The 23,283-nt window shown below is 41.8% G+C and overlaps 1 protein-coding gene across 1 annotated transcript in view; it reads right to left on the bottom strand.

The window, feature by feature from the left end:
- Positions 1-15,641: 15,641 nt before the first annotated feature.
- Positions 15,642-23,283, bottom strand: part of tshz1 (teashirt zinc finger homeobox 1) — a 45,287-nt gene continuing 37,645 nt past the window's right edge. Inside the window, exon 3 of the mRNA XM_023330606.1 lies at positions 15,642-20,587. Within this exon, the coding sequence (XP_023186374.1) occupies positions 17,052-20,587 (3,536 nt within the window). The 3' untranslated portion in view covers positions 15,642-17,051. The remainder of the gene's footprint in view (positions 20,588-23,283) is intronic.

The following is a 23,283-nucleotide window of genomic DNA, read 5'->3' as shown; positions in this document are numbered from 1 at the left end:
AAAAGCTCCTTTCTTCTTAGTGTTATTACTGTGCTCAGAACATATGGAGAAAATAAACCAAAGCAGCATTCATTCTCCTAAACCAACCACTGCAGGAGCAAAAAAAAAAAAAAAAAAAAATTCCCAGTGAGATTGACTTTGGAATACTTTGCAACCGGTACAATTCATTGCACATACAGTGCATGCAATGGGAACAATGAGAAGGGTAAAATTATCTTGGTGAAGTGACAAGGAAGTGACAGGCTGTCCATTAACTCAACACCCAACTGCAGCTTCCTACCTTAGTACTGCTATGGTGGTCATTAACTGGGGTGACTGCCAATCTGTATTCTCCACACCAAAGCTTTCACTCATCCCTCCTTCAGGAGAAGCAATGGGGAATTTTAGGTGTAAATCATAAACACAAACTGCATTCTAAGATTAGATGGCCCGAATGCAATTGTTTTTATACACACACACACACACATATATATATTATATATACACACACACACACACAGGGAATAAAAATGTGTTGTCTAATAAATGCGCATGATTTTATGTTCCCTTCTTTTTTCATCAGTATTATTCTCTTGATGTGTTCCACATTTTGCCATGTCTCATTTAGAAAGTACGTAGAGTATCAAATAATTGCAAAGAATTTAAAAATTAACATTGGTATCATTTGTTTACCAAATAAATGCTTGCAAACAGAGGTACATATTTGTGATTTATGTAGAGTCTGTTTTTTATGGAATTACTTTTGATTGGGTATGTTGTATGTTTCTCCCAGCTGTGCACGCCTACACAGGCCGAGACTTTTTTTTTTTCTTTGTCCATTCATCTTTGCGAAACAGCTACAAACTCAGTCAGATTGGATGTAGAGCGTGCAGGAATATCAGTTTATCGACCTGATTTAAATCCAAACTTTGACTAGGTCATTGATAATTTGTAGACATTTTAAGTTCCGTTTTCCCATTCCATTTTTTTTTTTTTAAACCTAGCAAAACTTTAAGCTAAGCGTCTCCCCAACTTTCTCTCTGAGAAGTTTTTAGCAAAAACAGAAAGAAAAAAAACTTTGATTTTTTTTGTTTGTTTCTTTGTGTAGAAATGTCACATGATATCCAAATGTAAAATTATGAAGTTTGCCGTCGTCACATGACAATTGAAGACATTTCTGCAACGTACTGCATGAACGTGGACGAAATGTATTCTAATACCCGGTTCACTATTTCACTCAGCCTGAACGCCCCACCAGATCTGTACACGGAGCTAAAAAGAATATATTTGCTTTCAATACAGTTTTTTTTTTTTTATTATTATTCTCTCTTTTATTCCGTTGACATGTAAAAACTTGAATGAATAATGGTAATAAGGATCACAAGGGAGCAGTAATTGAGCTGGGGGTGGGCCATGTGGGAACACAGCCTCCATAAAAAATAAAAATTTTTAAAAAAAAAACAACCCATGGTTGAACATTAATGACAGAGGATGAATGTACAATAGGTACCCTCTAAATCCTGCGGCGGCAGTCGTTTAACGGCGTTCCCACGAACAGCCGTCTGACTTTTAAAGAACACTAAGCTTCTTCAGTAAATAATTTCTTTGTTGGACCCCCAGAAATATTAAATCCCCTCACTAAAGTGGGGGTTATTTATGTGGCCTCACATTTGATCTCAAAGGAATATTAGGGAAGACATTTTGAATAGTTGCGGAGAGGGGATGAATTAAGGCCCAGAAGAGATCAGATGGTGTTTATTCGCAGTCGTGCAAGTTTCTGTGTCAACGTCTTGGTTTTTATACGCCGACGTCTATTTTGGTGTTCGATGTTTATGGAGTCATCACAAGAAAACAGTTGTCCCTTTATCAACTGGAGAGCAAACTGGAGCAATAGTTAAGATGGAGTTAGCAGCATGAACAGGAGTTTCATCAGAGGGAAATTTCTTAGATTTAAATGCAATTCAAGCTGGTGTCTTAAAAAAAAAAAAAAAAAACTTTTATTGCTGGAGCCTATTATCACATTCTTTCTTTATTTCTTTGGTAAAATTCAACTTTTAATAAACTACTCTTTTTAGTTAGGAAGGGAGAAGAAATTTTTCTTTACAAAATCTCAGCAGAAACAATTAAGAGGCACAGCCCAACAATTTCAGGAAACTAAAAGCATCGGGAAACTCATTTTGATGTTATTATCTTTTAAAAGTTGACCAGCGAGTCTGAGAACTTTTAATTAGGAATTTTACTCGTTTGTTTTCCTGAAATTTTAGATCTGGACCAAGTGCCTCCTTTTGTCATGCTTCAGAAAAGGGAAGGAGGGAAAACAATGATATTCAACTAAGGCAATTGAAAATGTCCGTTTTGCTAAATATTTCACGTCAGTGACGATGAAATCAATATCCTATAAACCAAATAAAATGTAAGCATCTGCACAGATAAATCTCCACACATTTAAAGTCTGAAACAAAGAGTTTAAAGAGAAACTTTTTCTGCTACAAATCCTCCAGGGTGGTTTTGGCATTTTCACCATTAAGTAAAGTGGAGGATCTGTGATGCTGTGGGACTGATCCCCTTTCAAAAGCTTTAGGAAAACTATTAGAGAGCATGAAACAATGAAATCTGAAGATCTCCCACAGAAAACTGCAGAATATATTTCAGTTTCACATAAGCTGGTTTTATAACTTTTTACTATTTTTTTAGGGCTGCAAATAAATGTGGATGTCATGACATATTGCACTTGCAAAACGTCTTTTAATAAAAGGTATGAGAAGCATGATCCTGTGATAAAATAAACATCACTATACGTCCACATATGTTGGCAGAGCCCCTCTCTCTCTCCTGTGCATCAGTTTCTGTAAATGCTGATTTGACAGCCTGTCTCTGCATTTCCACTCTCGGTACCTTAACAGCCACATCCCCCCTTTGCAGTAAAGGAGAACCATAATCCTCTCTTTTAAATTATTTATTTCTGTTGTCTAAGGCCTAAATGAAATGTCTGTGTCAGGGACGAAGCTCTGCTCTACTCTGTCGCAGCAACCTGGTTAAAACCAGCAGACCGGTTGGTTTATTCAAGGTACCGGCTCCGTCCTTTCTCACCCGGCACTGGACCTCCGGACTCGACCAAAAGCCACGTAGACGGGAGACGAGCGGCTGGAAAGTTGTATATATTTTTTAAAATTTTATTTTCAGGAAAGAAAGGGGATTTTTTGTTTTGGAGATTATTTTCAATCCAATCTACACCAATTAGTAAAACAGATAAAAAAAACCCCAATGAATCTCTGTGTGCTGTTTACATGTGAAATTATTCTCCAAAGATTATTAACACTGGTGAAGTAGAGGCCCACTTTGCCTCTACATCATTGTGATGATGTGCTACATGTCTGTGAACTATTGTTTTATAAGTAGATGAACTGAATCAACTGAAGCTGGAATCAAACCTACAAGCTTCCAAGTGACTATTATTATTCCGTCACTTGATTAACTAATGACTATTAAACATTATTGATGTCTTTGTTCGAACGCGTTTTGCTTTTTTAAAATAGATGAACTAATAAAATGTGTGCATGGTTTTGTTTTATTTTTACTTTTCTGTCACACAATAACAATTATTTGCCAGAATTTTCCAGTGAAAACTTTCTAGAAACCCGTCAAATGTTGTGAAAAGCAGCGTAAATATTTTTTCCCCAGTCCAACATGTTCAAAAAAGAAGCCCATCTGGGTGGAAACCCGCCCAGTCTGGCAACAACACTGTCCTCGAGTGTCTTGAAACCCCTAAAAGATCCAAAATCCTCCTGTTTTTTTTTTTTGGATGCCCATTTCCATGTATGGTGGGATCATTTTGAAATCACTTTCCCAATTGGTTGAATCTGAAACCCGACGGATTTAATCGCTAGTTTTTCTTTTTCATGTTTACATGTGGGTTCTTGCATTCTTTACTCAAGTGAAATCTGAGGTTCGCTGCCACAGAGTAGTAGACTGAAACGCTTGTTTTCCGTCAGACACCAGCACCATCATGGTAATATAACCGGACAGGTGACCCACGGGGGGGGCGGGACTCCTGGACCCCCATCCCCGCCTGCCGCACAAATGAGGACTTGTCCAGGAAAAAAGAAGGAGAAAAACGAAAGGCCTCGAGGGCCTGTACTGTACATCACAGTCACGTCTAATCTGGTTACCATGGCAACAACAGGGATTATAGAGCGTGATAAGGGAGGGGCCTTCTAACAGACTAGTCATATGCATAATTCGTGTAAAGAACTGCGATGGGGACAGTGGATGGAGATGGAGGAGAAGTTGAGGAGAACATTCAGAGGACACACACCTCACTACTGTTCACCAGTCAGCATGAGGTTTACTCACAAGTTAGTTAAACGCGCCCATTTGTAAATGCTGTTACAGGACATAACCTTGTACTTGTGTGGCGTTTTATGGCTGAACAGTATTGATGTACAAGTATATGTTCAATTCCAGCATGTAAAAATGTCTTCTCTTTTTTAGACATATTTCTTCAAACTGTCCCTATGACAGTGTAACGTTCAGCTTAAAGCCCAGGCAAAAATTTGATTATCACTCTTAAATTGTTGACAAAATAAATATTAAAATACCTCGTATAGAAATCTAACAATAGAGTTATTCAAAGATTCATGCTGATAATAGTAGTAAGAATATATGATTGTGCTGAAGAATAAACGGAGCAGGAGCAGAAATCTCTCAAAATATGATCAGCTTAAATTTACGTAACTCGGTTTATGTCAGCAAAACGTGACCCAGATCCAGTTGATTTAAATCAGAAAGAAAATCCATAGTCTCATATGCTGAAAAAAAGAAAAGACAAACAGAAAACAAAAAAAACTTCTCTATCCAAAATGAAAACTCCAAAAGAGCAAAATCCCCTCAAAAAGATTAGGAAAAAGAATTATGATACCACAAAAAATTAGACAGTTCAGAATCTCACCGAGAGCGTTGGGTTTTTTCCCCACTCGTTGGCGTTTCATACCTGGCGATGTCTACCTGGACGGAAAACTCCCAACAGTTCCTGATCCGAGACCCGTGTTGCAGGAGGGCAAACTCAGCCTTTTAGTATTTTTTCTTTCATTTCATGTTTGTCTATTTAACGTCCTTAAAGGGATTCGTCTCGCCGCCTGGACCTGGCCGTTCTTACCGCTGGAGGAAAACTGTGTGTCTGCTGTCATCGGTGGCCTTGCTAACTAGCTTTAGCATTGATAGCAGGTGCGTCTCACCTGTTGGGCCGCTGCGCACCGACGCACGCGCCCCTTTTTACCGTTCACGTGACTTCAGTCACACCTGAAGTCACGTGCATGTCCCGGTCGTCTCTTGATGCTGCCCCCAAAAAATTGTTTTAATCAGTGGAAATGTTAGATCACCTATAAATCAAATAACTGGAAGAGTCCTAAAAAATAAAAACGGATGTACTTACAAATTGCATTATTTATCTGAAATAAACATAAACATAGCATGTTAACAGCATGTTATGAGACAGATAATCTATGACAAAAAAATAAATAAATAAAGCTGCTCTACCTACTCCCAGAAACAACCAATCAGAGCCAAGAGGAGGGTCTTGGCACTGTCAATCATTCTCCTGTATGTGTTACCCACATCCTCCCCCTTGCTCTTTCCCACCACAGGGCCTGCTATCAATGCTAAAGCTAGTTAGCATGGAAACCAATGATAGCAAATACACAGTTTTCCTACAGTGGCAAGTCGTTTCTCTGCCATGAGCACATTTAGGAACGTGTACATGGGGATGATTGATATTGCTAAAACCACACTCCTGGCTCTGATTGGCTGTTTTGAACCGGCAGCGGTGCATTTCTGCAGAGGGTAACAGTAGCACCGGGGGAGAAAGTGAAGGAGCCTGATTGGTTTTTACACACATTATCTGTCTCACACTGTCACCACAAAGTGACGGTTTAGACAAATATGTAAAAAAGAAAAGAAAACAAAACATATTTCTGTAAAAGTTTCAACCTGCAGCTTTAGCTCGATGAGACGTAGCATCGGTGGCGCCCGGGAAACACTCGCGTCCAACCGAACGACGCAGGGTCAGCTCAACTGTATTAGTCATTTTCACTCATGAACAGATGTCTTAAGGGGCGAGATTATCGCTGCGATTTCAAGATGGCTCAATGTGCATGTCAGCAAAGCGTGAAGTGAACGGGGGGGCGGCGATAGGAGGGGCGGCCTGCGTGTTCATGTGATAGAGAGATAGAGACAGTCTGGCTGTCTGCATTAGTGAATTTGAATGCACTTGTTATGTATATGTTGCTCCACAGTGGACATGACAAATGTGTCGCCCCTTCAGTGTGTGCTACACCAAGATGCTACTTCATCCCCCTCCACTACCACCACCACCCTAACCCCTCGGTCGTCCCTTGAAAACAACACACCTCTTCGCCCTCGCTCTCCTCCTCCTGCCCTGATACTCCGCAGCCCTCCATCCCCCCCCAGCCCCACCTGCATAATAACAGCCCCTTCTGTCTTCCCCTGCCAGAGAGCGCCCATGTCCAAACCAAACACAACAGATCAACAACTCGACATGCAGATCGTGTCACGGGATAAATTATGCGCGGCGTGTCAGCTTCATACGTGGGCTCTCGGGTGGCTGTCCGTGACATGTGTCAGGGTGCCCCTGCATCTCCGCCGCGCGACGCTAATGACGGGATGCCGGGTTAGCCCTCCACCCCAGCTTTTTTGCATGCCCCTACAACTCCAACCCCTCTCTCAGCCCCTTACTACCTCCCCCGCCCCCACAACCCGTCATCCGCCGTAAGACAGTGTGTCACCTCCAAGAAGGGCAAAAGATTGGAATGAAAAAAGAAGGAGAAGAAGAAAAAAAATGCTGGTTTTAAAAAAAAAAAAATGTAAAGAGGGACAACAGTGTTTTTGGTCCTATATGTGTGAATCTGGGATGGATGGCCGTTGAGGGCCTTTTGGGGAATTTTGAAAATAAGAGATTATGACTTTCTACTTTGTCATGTCAAGCATTATTTCCACTTTCAAAACTTAATTTCGCTTTAAATTAAGTTTAACTTATGTATTATTATTATTATTGTTATTATTATTATACAGATCATAAATGTATGTATATTTGGGGATCTTATGTTATAGATTAACACAACGTATTAGGTAATGGTTTAGAGGAAGAAAAATTGAAATTAAAGATGTGTTACTAATAAAATCCCTAACATCCCTCAACCTGCTTTGAACATCTAAAGATTTTTTTTTAATCATTATAGTTACTATAAGCTCAGTTATACTGAATGGAAAGTTTCTATGAACATCGGTTTTCAAGCATTGCCACTCATTCTTTATTTTATCGGGCCACGATCCAACCGCCCATCAGCCCTGATGACGTGATGATGCCACCCCCACGTTTCGCACAAAGTGAAATGCCTTTTATAAATGGGCCAAAAGTTGAACTTTTGCCGACTTCCGACCGGAACTCCTTTTTCCACGTGTTGTGGGACCCAAATGAATCTGCAAAGAAGGCAAAGTACATATAGACGCCACTTTTTTTTTTTTAAACCATGGATCGATATTGTCTCTTTCTGTTAGCCTCTGACATAAGATCCAAATGAAATACGCTGAAATTCGTTGCTGAACCGTGACAAGATATGACGGTCGAAGCATATCGATACGTTCTCATGTTGCTTTAACAAGTTTAAGCAAGATCTTTCTTCTTTTTTTTTTCAATTTTTCCGGTATTCCTCACCTTCCTGTGTTCTCTTCCTACCCAAGACGGTGCATTTTTTATTTATGCCCTCCTTTTTTTTGTGGTAGTCTTTGTATGCAAATCCTGTCTGACTTGTCTGAATTATGTGTGTCTGTCCGGGAGCTTTGGTGATTTGGAGTGACTGAGGATTGCACACACGGTGATTGCATCCACTGGGCCCACTCTGAGCCTTGCATAAGTAATTGAGATGTCAGTATGTGTTCTCATATTCTCACAACAAAACTGTACGAAAACATGCACTGTTGAAGGTCATTTGAATAATTCCTTAATGGAAGGCCTTGTTTTGTTTTTTTTTCCCTCTTTTTTTGTCGGGATGCATGAAAAAGCAAATGTCAATGATCAAAATCGAGCAGCATCATATCTCATGGAGGCAGCACTGATTCCTGGAGCACTTCTCCCTCCATCCATCCCTCTCTCTCTCTCTCCTTCTCTCTCATTCTCTCTGAAAAGATAGATAAGCGATAAGTGTCTTTGTACATATCAAACGCAGCACAAGCCACTATTTCTCAAGGGTCTTTTTGAAACACAAATTGGTTTTGAGACATTTTCTGCGTTGACCTCTTTGATTCGAAATAGGAAATGACAGGAACATGGTAGTTGTTCTCTTGCACAAAAGAAAAAGAAAATCCCTGAGAGGTCAATGATTAAATCATGCAGACAACACATACATCTACAGACAGCATTTGGGGTTGGGCGGATATGGGGGGGAAATATATCATTAATCTTTCATGTGTGGATTATTATTGTGGCTATAGGCATGTCCCCAGGTGAGCAGACAAATAGAGATGGATTAGCTGCAATACAGACAAGATCTGCAAAGAAGATCATATACAGGAAGTAGGCACAAGAAAACTGCAAGTAAATATAACATGATATCATGAATTTATAGATAGATAGATAGATAGATAGATAGATAGATAGATAGATAGATAGATAGATAGATAGATAGATAGATAGATAGATAGATAGATAGATAGATAGATAGATAGATAGATAGATAGATAGATAGATAGATAGATAGATAGATAGATAGATAGATAGATAGATAGATAGATAGATAGATAGATAGATAGATATCGCCACAATTGTTAAAATGAAGCATAACATAGCATATTACAGTTATATTAGTGCCATATATATTCATTTTGATTTTGATTAATGGAGTTTAGCAAAAATACAGAATAGTAAACCCTTCAATGTAGCAAAAACAATAATTAGGAAATTACTACACTTGGAAACATAATAACATTTGCATGTGTTTTTATGTCATATTTACATGTACATGTTATTTTCAATAACTCATCAGTCAGGACATCTTTACTGTGTTGCTCTCTGTAAAGTGATAACCGGCAGAATAACCGGCTGATATCGGACATTTCATCTCCTCCGTTAGCCAGCCTGCAGTCTGCTGCTTTACAGACGTGCAGCTAATAGATCGCTATTTGTGGTTTTAACGATACGAATGGTTAATAACACTGTTTCAGTCTCTAGAACATTTTTTTTCCAACCATAAACAAACACTCAAATTTGTCTTTCTTGTAAGAGAGTGTGTGTCTTGTTTCAGCAGGATGCAGCAGCAGGTTAGAGGCTTTTAAAGTTTTTAAAGAGCCTGAAGTTTGGAAGTGTTTCAAGTAAAGAGATGGTAAACAAGGATTTGGACACTTAAAGTTTTTTGGACTTTGTCATTTCACAGCATTAGTGTTCATGATGACCCATAAAAAATATAACATCTCCAAATATTTTGGTACTTCTTAAGCCAAACACTTTGCCTCTAAATGTTTGAAGAAACATTAAGACTAGCATCTATTCCCATGTCTGGTAGAAAGCTTTGTCGCTCTGTGTTGATTTTATGCAACTGATGTTATTTTTCTGCTAGTTTAAGCATGATTAAGATGTGGGGGGGGGGGGGGGGGGGGATTATGAAATCGCAATTAAAATGTTTAAAGCAGAATTCAGCTAATAAATTGAATTAATCTTATTCTACTGACTTTATAGTACAGGATCTCCATTATTTGGAGTTCAAATGCAATAAGTGCTTCTTTTTATGTTTTCATCCTGCTGACCGTTTTGTATTTTAATGCTTGAAGTCCTTCTTATTATTATTTATTTTTACACCTTTGTGGCCTTAACTAAATGCAAACATGGTTGTTATAAAATGCGCTGAAATTGCTTTTGCTTTTTAAAAATTTGGCATCAAGTTAACCTATATGTCGATAGATGAATAAAATAGGATTTTCTACTTTAAACACAAGTACACTTAAAAAAAAAATCTCAACTGTCACTTAAAATGTGATGGGGCAATTTTTCATTTTATTTGACTAATATTTTACATTTATATTTAAGTAAAATTTCCTGTACTTTTACTTGAGCACATCGCCTCCTTTGTCTGTAGAGCCGGAGAGACTTTATCACTTTCTCTTGTAACTTATTAAAGTAATTTTGAGCCTATTCACTTTTCTCTTAACACGCTCTTTGCAGACGCTTTCTTGAAGTGTTTCTCTTTAAGAAACAAACACTGACAGACCAACAAACAGATTTGGACTACCCCCTTATCCTTCTTCCCCCCAAAAGATAGAATAATGACAGGGCAAGGACAGAATGGATAGGTATCCTATCTTGTTTTGTAAAACCACATCCCTCATCCGCCAGGATGGAAGAAACATTTCATTCCCCCAATGCTTTGTCCGGACTTGTGATGGATGAAGGGCCTGGCGACACACACCTGCACATCGCACCCGGCACCACATCATAACTAAAGCCTCGGCAGACTGAGATGATCTCCTACATCCGTTAGCCTGCCGCTGTCAAACACCATCCCTCTCTAAAGACAACTCTGTCACATTAGCCGTCCCACAGCAAGATGAACCCACGTTGATGAAAGACTGCTGCATGTCTATCAAAAAGAGAGAGAGAGACAGAGGGACGGGGGGGGGGGGGGGGGGGGGGGGGGGGGGGGGGCAAGTACAAATACACAGCGGTTGACACCAGCTGGGGTGCTGCTGTCTGAGGATCACAGTGTGCTGCCTGGAACAATGTGGCATGGCTCTGATGAACAGGAAGAATATATTTAATAAAATAAAAGCGTTCTTGTGGAAGTGAAAAAGTGCGCTGGGAGCCACGGATCTCGCTCTAATCAAAGCTACGCTACGAGCAACATAAAGCTAACGACGAATTCCGCCGCCACTACGGAGCCGACAGACCTTACTTTGTTTTGACAATGTAAAACTGGAGTAATAACAGAATGAACAGCAGAACAGGACGCCCACAATGGTGTTTCTGTTGTCACGTCGCCTCACAATTATACAGCGGTTCTGTGGAGCCGAGAGGAGAAGCGTACAGACTCAAATTTGAAAGACTTCCCTTGCAACATTCCTATAAATAAAGATTTTATTTATATATTATAAAGAAATAACTGCTGAGTCATTCATTTCACCCAAATTCTGTGTTTATACTGCGGGACCAGAAGTAAGCTAGCTTTAGCCAAACATTGAATCAAAGGGTTAAGAGAGGAGACCGGAAGGAACCTCGTAATTTTTCACAGGTAGCCATTTTGAAAAACTTGATCAGACATCGCTAATCCTTTGTACAACGGTATAAGACCAGGTCAGATTAAAACTAACCTGTGTAATTCTGTTAACGCCACTAGAGTAGGTCACACTAGAGAACAAGTTAGTTAACTTTTGACCTTTTATTTGTGAAGTGGTCGGAATAAGCTATGCTAGCCGTGGTTAGCATTCACACTTTGGCCAAAAGCTTGGTCACAAATTCAATACAGTTAATATTTTGTTATGGTGTTATATATTATGTACAGTGTTTCTGTAGTACCTGATTTTCCATACTAGGTTTACATTTGTCTTCTGCCAACTTTTGTACGGAGAAATAAGAAAAAAAAAGAAGATTAATCTGCACAACAACATCAAAATCAATACTATGATCAAAAATAACAAAGAAAATGGCTAAGTCACCAACACAACCATAAAAACCTCGAAGAAATTATAAGTCAATTCAGTTCCTCCTCCTGCTGTCTTGATATGCCTGCATCCAGTTAGTAAACTCATCCCTCTTATCCGACGTTTTCCCTTCATGTTTTAAAAAAAAACTAAGAATCTGGACACACTTCGCTAGAAGCATTTCATACCTTTGCAAAGACAATTTGATTACTACAACCCAATCTGACAGATTTTTTTTAAAAGGCTCAAAAATGTCTGCCAACGGTGCCAACGCTCTCACATGTCGCATCCACCACTGCTGCTGCAGAATCAATGAAATTACGACTTAAACACTGGAATAATGATAACATTACTTATCACCATACTATGCTATGCAGACTGTTTACTCACCTCCAGATGCTGGATACTTGAAAGTGGAACTGAATTGCTGTCAGATTAGTGTGGCTGATAATTATCAGATCATAATATCACTCAAACATAGTCAGCTTAGGCTTTACGAAGACATATTAAATTGGGTTGTTTTAAAACAGCGGTTTCCGGTCTGGTGTGCTATAAACTTACTTGAATTTTATTTTTTTAAACAGACTGAAAAAGTCCAAACAATGGCTGCTGATACCTTCTGAAAGGCAATCTCCACAATGAGGCATCTTATCAGGAGCGAAACAGATTCCTACGACTTTAGTTTCTGATCCGGAATAAAGGCTGGGTTTGTGTTGACTCTCTGTCAGACGCTGTTTGTTTAGTCTGAGGTTCTCTGGGACGGGTATTAAGCCGTAGCTACCTTCCAAGCTTCCCAGACACGAAAGTGAGCTTTCGTCTTTCTGCTTGACAATGATTTCCAGGCCGTTATCACGTAGCTATAACCCACAAACAACAACCAAAATCACACAAACCCCATAACTAAAGACCTTCTAGGGAAAGGTGTCCTTTCTGAGGTAATACCAAACCTTTAAAGAGGGACCTCAGAGAGGAGATCAAACATCACAAGGTAAACACACCCTCTCATTTTTCTTTTTTTAGCCCTGCTCCTCTGTGAGCCCCAGTTGTAAGGTGACACCTCTCCATCACGGCCTCCAACAGACTAACACCTGTTCTCGGCGTAATGAAGTGAATCAGAGCGCCCGAATTAACGTCCGCGCCCCGGCGTCACCACGGCGCTACCTTCGACAGGAGCAACTTACGCAGGTTGTGGCTCCCACCACCAGCCCAGGTGATCGTTGCTATTCCGTTCGTGCCCTCTGCCTCCACCACCCGCCCCTGTCTGCTGTACATAATGGTCCCAACCCAGGGAGGAAGCAGGCATTTACTTATACAAAACCTAGAGGAAATCCCTACCAATCCTCAGGGCTCACGTTCGCCGGCGCCCAAAACACAAAGGCTATGCAAATCTAACCCAGCCTGCGTTTATCTACCCTCGGTTTCCGCTTGCACCACGGGAACCAGCATTGTGCCTTGCGTGGCGATTATCGCATGTAATTTACATAGAATACGCGCAGGAAACAGCGCGCTGATCTCTAACAATGCAGGGGGAGAGAAAAAAAAAGGGGGAGCCTCTATCGGCTCAGGAGCTATCTGACGGCGCAGCAAAATTACAGGTTTTAGCTGTGGGGTATTAAACCTACAAGGTGTCTGGTGTTCAGGGAACACTACCCCCTCCCCCTTCTGCCGCCAAAAATGTTGCTTGTTTTTCTGCCTTGTTTGTTTTAGAGCCCGAGTCGGGCGGCCCCTCCGTTCCGGGGGAGGCTGCGTCTTCAGCCGGGCTAATCTGCCCCTCTGCCTGTGTTTCCTTTGTCACCGAAGCCGTGTACCAACACAGCGAGGTGCAGCCAGATTTGAGGAGGTGTTTTGGTTGCCGCACAAAGACTCTCATGCTAATATGCGCGAGAGAGAGCGCGCGCGCGAGCTTGTGACTGACATGAGGCCGTGTTGTGATCGCGAGGAATGGCAGTCATAACACTGCGGCATGGCTTCCTCCGCACAAAGGCCGGCACTGTAAGTTCTCTGTCAGGAACCTGAGACATAAGGGCGAGATGAGAGATCACATTCCTGATGTGGACGCTTCACCTGAACAGGGGAGACTGGCTGCCTGTACCGCTCTCTGGCCGGGGGGAGCAAATAGAGGTCACCCTGCATACCTTCTGCTCAAACAGCAGCTGAATGTTAAAGGCCCCGATGTGGATTTAATCCCTTCAGCATTTAAAAAAATATATAGTAATAGTGTGTGTGTGTGTGTGTGTGGGTGTGTGTGGGGGGGGATATAAAAAACCTTATGACCAAACAAAAAGACTGAGTGGAAAACAGATTCCAGGTTTCGCTTTGTGCAGACGTTTCTTTACCTTTGCATAGCTTCCCTCCCAAGGAGGCGGAAAGGATTGATCTCAATCTGGGAATTCTGAGGAAATTTTTCAAAGGAGCTTTCTTCCTTTCTTTTTTTTTTTTTTTTTTGATGATTCAGATATTTGTCTCGGATTATTGATGACGCAGTATGAAATCGCACAGAGACAAAGCTGTTGGCACCCAAGGTTGCGACATGGACCAAGGTTTAAATTAAATGTGGCTTGTTACAGTTGTGTAATTGGACACTGAACATTTCTGAACCTTTATTCAGTGAGTGTCGTTTGTAGTTTGGACTTGTTGACCTTGAACATTTTGTTGTTGGTTTGTTTGTTTTAAGGACTATGACGCATAAAAGATGGTTCCTTGATAGAGGTAGCAGTTCTGAATCCAACTGAAAATGTAGGCGGCACAAGATCGTCCCAGTTTATGCATTAAGCATATACATCTGTATCAAGCTTTATCTGATTTCCCTTAAACTTTTGATGCATTTAATTAATAAAAAAAAAACAATGAAAAACAGAATAGAGTCCAATCATAAACTAGATCCAAGCAAGGGGGAATTGTCAGGTTGTGATCACTCACATATTAAGTTGTAAGTTTTTAGGAAACACTTGTGGTGTTTCCTAGAAGTTGCTGGGAATTTAAGTGTCTCCAGATGCAGACAAAAAATATTTTAGCTAAAAAAATCTCTCATAAACATATAGATATGGTAAAATTGACACATATATTGTCATTCGGATACATATTAATCTCAGTCCAGAACAGCATAAGAAGTGAAATTCTGGAGAGATTATGCAAAGATCCTTCTCTATGTAGCTTTTACATTGTGACATTTTGCATAATCACTACTTGCAAAAGAAACAATTCTTCCAACACTGATTTAGCTAAAAACATGTTTCCCCCCCCTACTATATAAATGCTTTTATTGGATGAACCAAGCTGGATTTTTCTTTATTATTATTATTATTATTTTTAATGAGATTATGCTAAAAAAAAAAAGAAGAAAAAAAATACTTTAATGTCTGTAACAGGGGTGCCAACGACTCCGTCTGTATTTGTTGAGATCGTCTTTAATAATAACATCCTTATTGCCAAGTCTGTCTTAGGCAGACACCCCATCTGATTCTGTTCTAAGAAGAAATGCAAAAGTACACAGCTTTCATTAATACAACACTGATTCATTCAGAATGGCCCTCTGAAAGTCAGTCACAAGCCTAGCATGGGTTTCTCAGAGTACAATAGGCCCCCTTACAGGCTTATCATCCTCCTCACTTTTATCATCATAATCATTGGCGGTATGATGCAGCGCCGTCATCAGTTAGAAGTATGACACTAACGACTTCCCCCTCTTCTTTTCTTTTTTATTATTCTAGCCACAAAAAGAAAAGAAAAAAATCTGGCTAAAAGTTAAAAGCGGCAGCAAACGGGCGAGGGGGGGTGGAGGTCCATTTTAAATGGCACCTCTGCAATGCCCGTGTTTTGAATAACCATGAAAATAAATCCGGTTACACTGGGTTAGCATTTGACATGGGACGTGAATGCTTTAATTTGCCCGAGAGCAAATGTCTACAAAGCTGAGATTTATTTCACCACCGTTACCAAAAGAACACACAACCACAAATATCTGACTGTTAACAACTGCTTTGGGGTTTATTTTACAATTGAGAAAGAAAAGGAAACAAACTATCTGGTGCTAAAAAGTTTGTTTTGTTTCTTCTTTTTTTTTTTTCTTTTTTTTTCCCTTTTTCTTTTTTACAATATTGTCAATAAAACATCGAAATGTATAGTCATTGTGCATCGCGTATTTATTTTTCCACACCATTTCATGCATCAAATTGGATGCAAGTATAATTAAAATCATTTCTGTAAACCGAGCCAAAGTAGCTTAATTCGTATTTTTCTTTAAAAAATGACATTTTGTAGCTCTACAGCATATATTTGTGTACACCATCTGTTTTTATGCTATTTTTTTTTAATCATTTTTCTATATAAAATGACAATATAAAAGTTAGAGAATGCACACACCTTAAGATACAAAGAATGTGGAGCCTTTTTAAATGGTATAAGATATGTCTCATGGAGCACTGACATTTCACTGGTGGTCATTTACATGTAACGGACTGTTCTCTTTACAGCTGAAGAAAGCGACACAATTTAGAAAGAGAAACTCGTAACAAACCATACAGCTGGAAAATTGTTATAAAGTGATGCTTCACAGCAAGGAAAGTTTCTTTTTTTTGTCAAGAGCAAACTTTGCATACCGATGGCTGTTCACTTTCACCGATTGACTTGTAACCAAGAAGCAGCATTTTAATTTTCCAAATTATCTTTTTTTTTTTTTTCTTTAACTACACCAACAGATTTATGAGCAGGCTATTCAATGGTAAAAAAAAAAAAAAAAAGTGGAGAAAAATAATAATAACAAGGAGAGGAGTTGGGAAGGTGGGAATGATAATCCTCGGATCTTTCCAAATCAGATTTTAAGAAATGCGAGACATTTGAAAACACGTCCTCTTCACAAATTGAACTGTCTAAGGTGCTACTGTACTTCAGTCTTTCAGGGTATATCCTCCTTTCATTCTTTTGGCGTACACATTTAATGTCCCTCTTCTTGATATCAAGTATTACACAGTCCTGACTTCCACCAATTTATGCCACTTTCGCCATCGAAGCAGTAGTTGTATTTTTGCCATGAACAGATTCAAATCTCATGTTTAACCTTGTTTCACTAAAATACATGCACAGGTCAGACAAATAGCATATAAATATTTTACAAAATAAGTGTAAAAAAGCTTGGCAAAACAAAACAAAACAAATAAAACAACATTGAAAGAAATGGTCCAGTCAGGCAGTCGTCAACTAAAAATAGTAAGACTGATTTTTTTTTTGCGCTTTTTTTTTTTTTTATCCTTTCTTCTGGCGGCTCAGTTCGGCCCAGTGCAGTAACTGTGAACAATGTCATTTTAGTGCAATGAAATTCTAGTCAGTTCCACAGCTGTCAGTCTTTTCCCTCAGCAGCTCATGGATTTGCTTGATTAAACTTTTTCCATTTTGTCGAGCTTCTCCAGTTTCTCCAGAGCAGTGACAAACACCAGGTGGTCCTCTGGAGACTTGCCATGGGTCTTGCTGAGGTGCAGTTTGACTGCGTGTTTGCTGACGAATGTCCGATTGCAAAGTCTGCACTGGTACACAGAGCCCGTGTCGTCCTCCGGTGTGGTCAAGGCTGACAGTGGGCTGCCGAATGTCATTTTGTCTGTAATCACCTTTGAGGCAGCCTGCTGCTCCCGTAGGTGCTCCGCTGACAGTTTGGACAGGTCCTTCAGGCTAAAGCCCAGGTGAGATTCCAGGTGGCCGATGTAGGAGGAGGGAGTCCTGAACTGAGAGGCACAGTCACCACAGAGGAACACGGGCTGGCATGAGTCCATGTTCTTGAGAAACTTGGTGCCCCCAGTCCGTCTCAGCTGATACTTCACATTTGCCAGCCAGTGAGATATGGTGGTCATTGAGAGCCCTGTGAATTTACAGATGTGGACCCTTTCCTGAGGGCCCAGGTCAGTCATTGCGTAACGGCCCTCTGGGGTCTCCCTCAGGCTAGAGGCAAACTGTGCTTGCAAGATGAGAAGATGCTGAGGATTCCAATTGGACTGCCTCCCTTTCCTCTTCTGTACCGGCGAGAGGTCCTCCAGGGCATCCTCGAACGCACTGCCATCGGCATCAGACTTCTCTGAGATGGAGGAGGGAGTTGACGATTTGGGCGTCAGTCGTCCTGTGAGGTTCTTCACCATATCTGAAATGTCCATTAGAGCATTCTCTCTCAGAGGAGAGGAGACAGATTCAGGGAGGGAGATAAGGGGCTTGTTGCCGTTTACACTATTGTTGGTCAACAACACGCTGCTGCTGTTGGTATTGTTACTGCTATGAGTGGTGCCCTTATTTTTACTCAGGTCTATGGGCTGGTCGTTACTTTCATACAGCTGAAAGTGGTTAACGGGCTCAGTCGCCTTGCTTTGAGGAGTTGGGGTAAAAGCTGGTTTGTCCATCATGCTGTTGCTGATTTTGTAAAGCATGGACAACGGATCCGCTGCTGGACTCACAGGTTTAGAAGCCTTTCCCAGATGCGTGTTCATGATTGACTGGAGTGCACTCAGAGGGTTGATGAAAGGACTTTCAGGTGAGTGGTCCGTGATGATGCCAAGACTGTTCCCATTTGTTACTGGAGACTGGGATGCCTCTGAGCCATTTTTTGAAGTGTTGCTGTGGCCATCCAACAGACTCTCTTTGGGCTCCTTCTTACAAATAAGCTCAGAGTCTACACTACCCGGGCTGATACTTCTCAGGCCGGACAGTTTACCTACAGAAAGGTCGTTTGGAGACGGTAATTGTTCCTTCTGCTCTCTCAGTGCAGGAGAGGGCGATTTTACTAATGACGGTGGCCTACAACGCTCTAGACTGACCAGCTTTTCCTCCTTTTCTTTCTTCACGGTGGCAGTTTTTCCTGTCACTTTCTCAACAAGCTCCTCCATGGCAGTGACGTTGCTCCTGAGGAGAGTCGGGGAGGAAGGGCTACGAGGGGAGTGGATGACGGAGTTGGAGTCACTCACAAGACTTCGTAGCCCACTATTAAACATTGGCTGCATCTGAACGCTCTGGACGGTTGGGGGAAGAACAGTAGCTGAACTTTTAATTGCACCTTGCAGCTGGTAGGCAGCATGAATGCTAGGATAGCCACCCCATGTGGGAGTGCCCGTCTGGGCCTTGCTGATGGCACTGGATACAGTGTTTTCAAGAGACTTTAGTATATCTAAACCCTCTTTAGGCGTTTCCTCCAGATCTTCTTCTCTAAGGTATTTATAAGATGTAGTATCAGTTTCTGATTTCTCACTTGCGTCATCTTTCTCCTCCTTGATTTTTTTCTCAATAGGCTCACATCCTTCAAGTTTTTCATCCTCAAACCCCTCCCTTTTATCCTCGGAGCCAGAGGAGAGGGCAGGGGATACTGGTTGGGATTTTACAGTACTGGGAACAGGGAGTCTGGTGGTGGTTGGTGGTAGTGGGATTGACTGAATCTTTTCTTCTACCACTGGATCAAAGACCAGTTGTTTGCCTTTCTTAGATGCAGAATTTGTAACCTTCAAAAAGTGACCTGTAACCATCATGTGGGCAGTCAGCTGTTGGAGTGTGTCATGCGAGCTCCCGCACTCCATGCATTTAAGGATCTGCGCCTTGCGAGCCTCAAACTGCCATGTGTAGCTGGCACCATTTTGGTAGCCATAGCGGTTGTTCGGCGTCACGTAGGGGTTAGCGGTAGCTTTCGAGTCTTTGCCCATATCCCCAAGAGACACAGAACCACCACCACCACTACCAGCATGGATGGAGTCTGGGGAGCATGGAGAGACTATAACATCTTGAATAGCACGTTTTTTAGCTGAAGTTGGCACCAGCTTAGTAGCCAGGGCTGGCACGGGTTCTTTGAGAGGCACTTTCTGGTAATGCTTGGTCTTGATCATATGTACGCTGAGATCTTGTAGGGACTCAAACGAGTGGCCGCAGTACATACACTTCAGTACTTTCTGAGCATCCTCCTTCCCCTCCATTTCCATCAAGGATCGCTTACGTGGTTTGGACCAGCGCTTGCCCTGGTCCTCCTCTTTGTCCTTGTTGTCATCGCGATAGTGGCCCGTCTCATTCATGTGGACTGTCAATCCCACTAGCGTGTCATAAGCGGCACTGCAGTCTTTGCAGCGAAACTTGCTTGCACCAGTAAAAACAGAGCCATAGAGCTTGTTGTTCTGCCGGTAGAGCTGCACTGTGCTGAAGAGGCTAGGCTCGGGTAAAAGGTGGTATGGGGTCTGTTGAAGAGTTTTGGCAAGTGCTGCCTGGTGCCAGTCGTAGGCTACACCACTTCCGTTGCTGGCTCCACCGGCACTGCTTCCACTACTGCTCGTCGCACTGTGGCTACTTGCGGAGCTAGTTGTCGTACCATTGGTGTTGGCACTCACGTTGCCTGTGTGGTTGACAGTGTTGGTGGAGCTTCTACCATTGTGGTGACTGTTGGCCATGTTCACCACACTGCTCTTGTTTGTGGTTGTAGTTGGCGAGACAGAGACAGCAGAGACAGGCTCTGGAGTCGTGTGGGCAGCGTTGACACTGCCAGCTGCAGCAGGCTTTGATTTCATGATGTCCATTGTGATGCTAGACCAAGAGGCATCTGAGATGAGGTTTGCATAGACGGCTTTCATCTGTGCCAGGCTGTCCTGGAAAGACAGGCCGTTGTTGGGACGGTAGGGCGGAGCAGAGCCTTCCCTCTCCTGACCATCCCTGGAAGAGGTGCTCTTGATATCTGCAAGTCTGTCGCTAGCATCACTGAGTGGAGACCCGTATCCGGCGTCCGGGTTAGTACCATTGCTAAGTGGAGAGTCTCTGTAGCTAGGTGGCTGGCCTCCATCTGCATCCTCCTCTTCATCATTGCACAGGAACTCTGTGTCCTGTCCATCTAAAGAGAGGCCATCATCCTGCAGGTGCTCTTCCTCATCATGAGTGCTTGCCTTAAGCTCATCCTCGGGCATGTATGCTGGAATGCAGAAAAGAAAGAGAAAAAAGAGGTCAGCTCGGTGAAATTAAAAATTAACGCCACGCTAACAGGACCACTGACAAAATAACAAGGAATGAATACTCAATGATGGAAAATGCAGGCTTTTATTCTCTTCCAGAGTGTCTGTGTGTGTGACTGTATGCAGGCGTGAGCTTGTGTGTATTTTACACACATGTGGCTCTGAGAGGCAGTGATGAAAAAAGCCTCCGAGGGAAAAATAAATCGCTGTGCTTCTGACAGTTGTCCTTTTCCTTCTCGGCTATCTATTCTTCCACACGTGTCTCATGTTCCCCAGGAAGACACTGGCTGTTTGGCCTTGTTAGCTCAGCTGCATGCTCAACTCCTCTTTCACTCCCCCACCCCATTCTTTCTCTCTTCTCCAATGATTTTACTTCGTTTTATTCATCAGGTTTCATAAAGTCCACATCTTCACACACTTAAGTTCCATCAGAAATTGGTAGTTGAAATAAGTAAAATTCTACTTTGGAGCTAGTCTAGCTTTTTGTAATTCACAAATTTTGAGTTGATTTTTACAGGTGTATCAAGAAGTGAGTTAGAAAATGTTCCACTTTATCTGCCCTGACCCGTAGCTAGTTTTTTTTTTTTTTTTTTTGCTGACCTGTAAATGCACTTTACTCAAGTTCTACCAGGATGCACAATCTCTGGTGTGGAGACTCACACTTTTACTTTTTTTTTTTACCAAAAACAGGAGAAGTTAAATGTGTATGAAATCATTTGAAAGACAGCTATTTCTAATTCATACACTCATTCACAATTCATCTTGATTTAAACAGGGGGTGAGACATCACAAATGATTAGCCTACCCTTTACCACAACCAGAACTAGAATTGGCTAAAATCTGTATCTGCAGGTTAACGTTTCACAAAAAACTGGTCAAGGAAAACAAGTCTGGATTTGTAAATCTGAGCTTGAACACTGAGGTCAAACTCCTTGTTTGCACACACAATCTTGGTCTCTAAAGCTAATCCTGAATGCAGAATACCTGCATGTTGTCAGGCTTTGCGGTTGTAAAGCGAATGAACAACGGTCCTCTGGGTGGAAGTTGTTACTATGGGAAAGAGACTCAAAACTAGTTATTTTTAGAATGAGTGAGGAGTTTTAAAATGAAGTGAGATGAAGCACAAAAAAGTAAGAATGAACGTGCTGACATCTTAATCAGCAGATGACAAGAAGGGTAAGAGTAAAACAACAAACTTGTCCTGTTTTATCCTTTTAAGTCTTCAAAATGTCTTAAGAGTCGAATGAGTCTCCTACATCTGAGTCAAGGTAGGATACACTTCTCTGACTAAGAGTTGTGAATGCTAATCAGGCAAAGCATAGATGTTAAAAAATAGCTCAAAATGTAAATTCTGTAACCGGAAATCGGCCACAAAACCCGTCCCCGCAAAAAACGTGTGCACCCACATGCTTGTGGTAGTTAGCTAAGCATCCTGTAAGCTACAGAGCAAGAAAGTGAGCGAGTAAGGAAGGGATAAGTGAATGAAAAGATGTGGGGAAGAAAGGAAAAGTGAGCAGGAGGAGGTGGTGGAGGGAAGGGCTGTAGAAGGGAGAGAAAAAAAACATAGGGAGAGGAGTAAGTGAGTGAAGCAGGGAGACAGGAAAGACAGCCCCCTAGCTTCTTCCTTTATCTCCTTCCTGCATGGTGAGATGTGCGTCCTAGATGCTAGTATCAGTCTCTCCTGATGAAACAGATGTGCTGTCAACTTCAAACGGCACGCTAACCTGTCACATCATAATCTAAGTGGACATAATACCTGATATATATACACTGGCACCATTTACTGCTGCCTGAGAGGAGATGGGTGGAGGAGGAGGGTGGGGGAAGGTGAGCAGCTGCACCATCAACTGTGACTGCATGATGATGATGATGCGCATGTGTGTGTGTGCGCGCGCCTTTGTAAGTGCGAGTTTGTCCGCACGTTTACCTTCCCGTGCATATCTGTGTATGCACTTTTTACACTTCATACGTTTGCTTGTAGAGCGCGAACCCAGCAGCCACCAGCCATAATGTTGCCTATAAGTCTGAGTTCGCCGGGTACCCAGTGATACATCCCTCCCTCAAATGAGCAACATACTCCCCTAACGCCTGACAAGATTTCTGTGAAATGAGAGCACTACAGGAGAACCTGGCTGCGCTTCAATCCAACTGACAGACTGAGACCGAGACAGTTTCTAAAACTCCTGAAAATCCCTAACACAGCAGATTAGCATTATGTGCTCTTCTCCCTACAACACATCTGCAGAGCGTCTTCTGTTCCAGCACCTCTCCTCTCCCATAACACGTTGCCAGAGAAGCGGGCTATCAATACGCATCAGCCGTTTAAAACAAAACAAAAAAAACCCAAAACACAAACGCATTCCGGAGAATGGCTGTCCGCTCTTCACGAGCTCGGCGGCACAGTGGAGACATGCGATATGAATTACCTACGTGAGCAACTCATGTCTGCTGTAGCCAAAAAGAAATAATTAAAAAAAGAGAAGCTAAAACCCAATATTTGGCAGTGTTTAACACACACAGAGAGCAGGTTGAGAGGCAGCGGATCAGAAATATCCCTGGGTGAGTGACAAAAAAAACAGAATGCGCCAGGGAGGGGCTTGCAGCGATGAGCAGGTCACCAGGGAACCCTTTGACGATCCCTGTCAATCAATTCCTG

The sequence above is a fragment of the Xiphophorus maculatus genome, chromosome 3 (genome assembly GCF_002775205.1).
Source record: "Xiphophorus maculatus strain JP 163 A chromosome 3, X_maculatus-5.0-male, whole genome shotgun sequence".
Taxonomy (NCBI): Eukaryota; Metazoa; Chordata; class Actinopteri; order Cyprinodontiformes; family Poeciliidae; genus Xiphophorus; species Xiphophorus maculatus.
This window is presented reverse-complemented; position numbering and strand designations above follow the sequence as displayed.